This window comes from Neolamprologus multifasciatus, chromosome 3 (genome assembly GCF_963576455.1).
Source record: "Neolamprologus multifasciatus chromosome 3, fNeoMul1.2, whole genome shotgun sequence".
In the NCBI taxonomy this organism is placed as follows: domain Eukaryota; kingdom Metazoa; phylum Chordata; class Actinopteri; order Cichliformes; family Cichlidae; genus Neolamprologus; species Neolamprologus multifasciatus.
The window spans coordinates 27,614,107-27,620,648 of NC_140441.1; the positions used below are offsets into that span (position 1 = coordinate 27,614,107).

The window sequence follows — 6,542 nt, forward strand, 5'->3', positions numbered from 1 at the left end:
GCAACAGCATAGAGGATAGCACTGCCCACAACAAAGATACAACATCTTTTCACTTCACTTCGGGATCTCAGCCTCTATGACACTGCCTGATGGTCACGTGTTAAAGTCTGTATGCCTTACACAAACATAAACATCATTTCACTGAGCATGATGTTTGGATCCCACTCAAAGCACAGAATTTGTTTATGAGTGAAAGCAGAAGTAGAGTTAGCTACTCAGTGTGCCTTAATAGTCAAATTTATTAAAATGACTCAAATGTAGGAAGCAGAAACTTTATCCTGGTAATCCAACAGTCCTGCATCATATCACCAAGCAGATGATGAATCTGTCTCTGTCTCTCTTTCTGTCCCTTTTCCTGTTTACTCATAATGTAAATGACATCTTTCATAACTGGAATATATAAATCCCTTCACTCAGTGGATCATTCATTCAGAGGGAAAGTCAGACTTTTATTTTAATAATCAAATCGTGACCAGGACAAAAGGAGCTCTCTATACTGTATTTCAATATTTACCTGAGAGCTGTCTTCATGAACACGTCGGATAGAGAAGAAATTATCACATGTAAGTTTAAAAACTGTAAGATCATTTCATGATTGTGATACAGAGGTGATGTGTAGAGAATATTGAAAATATTTTGTCATGTGTTACAAAAAAGAAACATTTATCTTGCACAACTTTTACAGAAAAGACTTGTGAGCTTACAATGACAAGAGCTTCCAAGATGAGTAACATTAATGGTTTCATTACCTTCTCCATGAGCTGCTGAATTATTAAAAATGAATTAATTTCTGTTCTGGTTCAAAATGTTCACACTATTTTTCTTTATCTAGCTTTCTGTTTAATCCATCTTTTCTTTCCTGACATAAAGGTGCATCGAAGAAGTTCTGTTCAAATCTTTGTTTCCTTGAGCAATAAAATATAACTTTCATCTGTAAAATCAAAGATGCAGTGGAGTCTGTATCTGTTTATTCTGATGGGTAAGTGGATTGTTTTACCAAATATACTGTTTTTAATTAAAAATTAAAATTAATGCAGATTATGACCTCACAAGTTTTGTTGTCGTTGTTGTTTTTTACTTTTTTAAGTGAATTCAATAATCTCATATAATCTCTATATCATATTTCTGTATTTTAGATCAGTGTTGCTTCTTTACATGCCGCCTGTATGAGTACCACTTTATTGAAGAAAACAAGAGCTGGTCTGAAGCACAGAAATACTGCAGAGAGAAATATACAGACCTGGCCAAAGTGTTTGACATGACAGACATGAGCAGACTCCGTAACTCCGCACAGAATCAAGGAGAAGCCTGGATTGGACTGAACAACAACACAGGTGGAAACAGGACGTGGCATTGGTCTCTGCCAAGAGTGGAATACATTCAAAATGACAGCAGCTGGAATCTGAATGGAAGAACTAGTAGAGAAACACCTGGGAACTGTGGGAGGAAAAGAGACAAGCTGGCAGATGTTTCATGTGACATTACTATGTGGTTCATGTGCTATGATGGTGAGGAGATGTGAATAATATTAAATATTATTATAATATCATGGTATAAAAATATAATGGAATATCATAATACTAAATTAAGAAGATAGAGAAAGACAGAATTTCACAAGAAAATTTATTGAGGGATGTCTTTGTGTGTTTTTCTGTTTGTTTCACAGAAATAAAGAAAGACAAGAAAACAATTCATTTGATAACAACATCTATGAACTGGACACTGGCTCAGAGCTACTGCAGATACCATCACACTGACTTGGCTAGTGGACTCGATCAGGTAGATGGAGAAGAAATGAAGACCCTGTTCAATGGCCGTCGCATGAGTGTATGGATGGGTCTGTTCAGAGACAGCTGGAGGTGGTCCGATAGGAGTAATTCCTCTTTCAGATACTGGGATATGCAGTTATTCAATGATGAACAAAGCAGCAAGACATGTGCTATGACTCTGTTAAACAGATCAGGAAAATGGAGCTCTGATGAATGTGACAAAGAAAAACCCTTCTTCTGTTATGATGGTGAGTTTTTATCAACATGTGTCTGACTGGTTTCTCTAAGAGGAGGATCACTGCAATCACTGACAAGATCCAACTGAACATGTTGTATATTTTTCCTCCACCTACATCTGCATGTATGCTGAATTAATCTCATAAACATGAATACACTTAGTTAACAGTCAGATGACTTTAAATATCTGTGGGATAACTTTGAGCTACTTTTAGGTTCAACCAACCTTTTAAAGTCTCTGTTGTCTGTAAATATGGAGAGAAGTTGTTTTGGATTCCTAATAGTTTAAAAACACACAAATATTTGAGGATGTTGTTGACCTGTCTGCACAAAGTTCATTAACATTGTTATACTGTTTTCTACTGAGGGCAGAGTAACACACAAGCTTTTTGTATTTTTTCTTTTTTTAATTTTTATTATTGGAACAAAATAAACAGCACAGAGAGTTTCTTATGTTTACAGCTCACTAGATTCAACTGAATGTGTTGTTTTTTCTTTATGGCAGATAAATTGATCCTGATCAAAGAAAACAAGACCTGGGAGGAGGCCTTGGATTACTGCAGAACATTTCACAGGGGACTGGTCTCCATCACTAACCATTACCAACAGAGATGGGCGGAGGTGAGAGCCAAGAATGCCTCGAGTCCTTTTGTCTGGCTCGGCCTGCACTACTCCTGCACTCTGGATCTGTGGTTCTGGGTCAATGACAAGGTGGTCTGTTATGAGAAGTGGAGCACAGAGGGAAAGACTGAGGATTGTGGCAGGACTGTGGGCATGCAGAGTGGAGGACAGCATGAGTGGGTCAGTCAGAGAGACAATGAGACATATAATTTTGTTTGTTTTAAATAAGATTTCTGATGTGTGTCACTGGCTCTTTTTTTACTGGCAAAAGTTCAACTAATAGCAAAACAACAAACAAAAAAAACAAACAAACATTGTTGTAAACAGCACAATATTAGCAATATCTGATATTCACTAAAGTAAATATAGTTTCCTCTTGACTGCCTGATTCAGTGATATCATAATTACTTACTTTCTTCATTATTGCTTCATTACTCCATTGTTGCACTTTTGTTGTTGGATGTTTTTTCATATTTGTTGTTTATTTTTTTATCTTTGCAATATTTTTGTCTTTGTGCACTTACACTTATAAACTGGTCTTAATGATAATATTTCTAAATATTAAATCTAATGTGACAAACCAGAGCATTTATATTGTAAACTGTCACAAAAACCATGTAACTACTTTTTGTCATAATGATGTGCTATTTAAAGTGACATACTGTAAACCGATGATCTGTCTGTCATTATAAATAAATACTCAGTTGCAAGTGTAACAGTCTACACTCCTTACAAGAGTTCTTGGTACATTTATTTCTACAGGAAATTCTTTATAGTTCGACCCTAATGGAAAAAAGTCATCTTCTCAAAAACTGCTTCATTGACCTGAGAACTCTTGGCATTATCCAAGCGATCATTCTCAAACTTGCAATTAAAAATGTCCTGACAGTCGAGGATAGAGCAGAAGAGACCCACTTTCATTGGTATTCATTGTTAGTTTTGAACTACGAAGATTTCGGTATTGTTTCTATGATTGTAGCTGCATTTGGTGGTAGTGATGATTTTTTACCTTTTGTTCCTACCATTTTTCATGGATCAGTCTCCTCTCCAAAGTCCTTTTGTTTTTATCACATTTTACTTTATGCGTTAGACATTTCCCGTTTTAGATTTTCTCTCTTTCATTTTGTTAGCTATGTGTCCTTTGTGCTTTGTCTTTAGAATTGCATCCTCACTCATTACCTTCAATTATTTTCAACTTTTTTTTCCCAAGGTGTTTCTACTCGCCCTGATTAGAGAAAGCATTCTTTTTGTTATCCCACCTTGTTTGTTACCAGCCTGTTTTGGAATTTATTGGATTGTAGTTGCTTTCTTTCAGGATTTCTGCATTTTTGTAACTTTCAACATACAAGCTTTCAACATAAATAAAAGGTCAAGTTTACATTTATGTGTATAGTCAAGAGTGCTGTTGCACACGGTGGATAGGAAAATGCATTAAAACACGGCCTGTGCATGGGAGCACAGACTTGTAAAAGAACAGATGGAAAATAGTTTTTATGCACCAAAATGAATGAATCACAGACACATATCACACATATGTTTGGTAATGTACTTGCAGTCTTAACCATAGCCAGTGATCAGTTATTTTCTTTTCTTGTCAATTTTCTCAATCCCTGTGACTAGACAGTAACTACCTTTAGTTTTTAGATAACACATCGTAGTTTTTAAAGAAAAATGAAATGTGTTATTTAAGTTCCACTAAGCTATTGTTACTCCCTTCCCTTTTCTAGTCTTCTACCTGTAAAGCTCTAAGAGTGAAACAGCGAATCCTGTTCTTGAAGAGGAATTATTAAAGACTCAAATCTTATAACTAACTGTCATATACACACAATACTTACTGGCTACTAGTATTAACACTCCCGACTCTCCTATCTCACATGTTACTCATGGGAAGAAAAAATTATGGTGTTGTTGTCATTGCTTTTTGTTTTCTGTAAAGACTATTGAATGCTGAGGGTGTGTGCTTGGTTTCCTGTGTGAGGCACTGGCTATATGGTTTTAACATTATACAGTATATAACTGTACATATACAGATTATTTATAACAGCTACAGGTGGAGACCATCACAAAGTTGTTGGCCAAATCAGATATCTCACCATCTAGAGTGACCAGAATGTCAGATGTCATGTGGAAGTGAGATTTAAAGGCGGAGTGAAGGCTGATTGGGCTGAAGAAGGCTGGCAGAAAGATGATTGGACTAGATCGGTGATGTCACAATTAGCTTGACAGCATTGGAAAGTGAAAGTGACTTAAAGCTTAGATTAGTTGCCAACACCTGGGAATTTGGGCGATTGTGGCTCAAGAGTTGGGAGTTCGCCTTGTAATTGGAAGGTTGCTGGTTCGAGCCCCGGCTTGGACAGTCTCGATCGTTGTGTCCTTGGGCAAGACACTTCACCCGTTGCCTACTGGTGGTGGTCAGAGGGCCCGGTGGCGCCAGTGTCCGGCAGCCTCGCCTCTGTCAGTGCGCCCCAGGGTGGCTGTGGCTGCAATGTAGCTTGCCATCACCAGTGTGTGACTGTGTGGGTGACTGGATGTGTAAAGCGCTTTGGGGTCCTTAGGGACTAGTGAAGCGCTATACAAATACAGGCCATTTACCATTTACCAAAGCAGACAGATGTAGACTTCAGATCTTCCGCATCGAACTTACACATAAGCTTCATTACACCAGCAGACTAGAGTAGAAGTCTGAGTTCAGTCCAGACCCTTTACCTCCTAAAAAGGTTTGGAGCATCATGAAACAATAAATGCAACAACGAAGACCGAGGACTCTTCAGCAGCTAGAATCCTACATCAGTTCCACACATTTACAGACTGTTGTTAAAGGAGGACGGGATGCTACACAGTGGTAAACATGGCTCTGTCCCTACTTTTCTGAGGCTTGTTCGTGTCATCAAACTTAAAAATGAGCCAATATTTGTCTTGGTATGGTACATTTTCTCAGTTTAAACATTTGCTATGTTTTGTTCTTTTGTGGCGTTGTAGGTTTTATTTATTTCATTTTAGTTTTAATGTGGAAGTTTTGTGTCATTCTACAATATCACAGTTCAGACTCATTTCTAACAATTACTGTTTGTTTGTTAAGTCTTACTTCACTTTACTTTGTTCGGGAACTCTACTGCTATTTCAGTGTGCATCTTAATGTCCAGTCTGTTCTCAGAGACCATTTTCACACAGTGTTACACACAGCACACTTTTATGTTCAACGTTTAATTGAACCAGAAAACATGAACCTCCTTTCACGCTCAAAAAATAAGGAGTGTCTGCACACCAAGCCTTGCGTGTTTGATGACCTCCATTCATGTGACAAAAAGGAATTTAACTTCAGATTCCACAGAGTGACTGACTAAACCTGTCAGGTATGTTTAGTGACCATTGAATAGCTTTGACTGGATGATCTGATATCGTCGTGCTGGTGTTGTTCCTGGAACAACATATTAAATGTTGTTCCAGGATCAACATTGCAAGTGACCAATCACACTGTTGTGACGTTATTCTTTGGCGCGCCAAGCCATTCGTGCATTAATGAAATTCCAATGTTGCAAGGACAATATCAATTCTGCTCAGCGTTTATTAAAGGGTTAGGGTCAGGATCCGTTGATCGGCAGACAGAGGCGGTTTCTCGCAGCTTAAGTACAGTTTCTTGTTTTACGGTCGCAAAAGTATGACATTCTGATTGGTCACTTGCAATTTTGATCCTGGAACAACATTTACTATGTTGATCTGGGAACAACACCAACATGACGATATCAGATCGTGCGCTTTGACTGATGTCATCTAACAGGTTGCATTGGATTTGGATAAGTTTTGAATTGTGATATTTTTACTTCTTTTAAGTACAAGTAGAGTAAAATTTGAGGAAATAAAATGTATATTCACTGCTACTATTTGTATGTCACTTTTAAAAGTTTTAATAAAGAT

The 6,542-nt window shown here is 37.5% G+C and overlaps 1 protein-coding gene across 1 annotated transcript; it reads left to right on the plus strand.

Annotated features, from left to right (window-relative positions):
* The first annotated feature begins 513 nt into the window (after positions 1–513).
* Positions 514–3,537, plus strand: LOC146522399 (secretory phospholipase A2 receptor-like). The gene is made up of 4 exons (XM_085141197.1): positions 514–979; positions 1,137–1,508; positions 1,667–2,017; positions 2,512–3,537. The coding sequence occupies exons 1-4, from the start codon at positions 946–948 to the stop codon at positions 2,853–2,855; spliced, it is 1,101 nt and encodes a 366-aa protein (XP_084997323.1). The 5' UTR covers positions 514–945; the 3' UTR covers positions 2,856–3,537.
* The last annotated feature ends 3,005 nt before the right edge of the window (positions 3,538–6,542 follow it).

Excerpts from the sequence above, each read along its gene's own strand:
- LOC146522399 (XM_085141197.1), top strand. The coding sequence starts at position 946 with ATGCAGTGGAGTCTGTATCTGTTTATTCTGATGG. Across the intron at positions 1,509-1,666 it reads GTGGTTCATGTGCTATGATG|AAATAAAGAAAGACAAGAAA; the intron begins GTGAGGAGATGT and ends TTTGTTTCACAG. Across the intron at positions 2,018-2,511 it reads ACCCTTCTTCTGTTATGATG|ATAAATTGATCCTGATCAAA; the intron begins GTGAGTTTTTAT and ends TCTTTATGGCAG.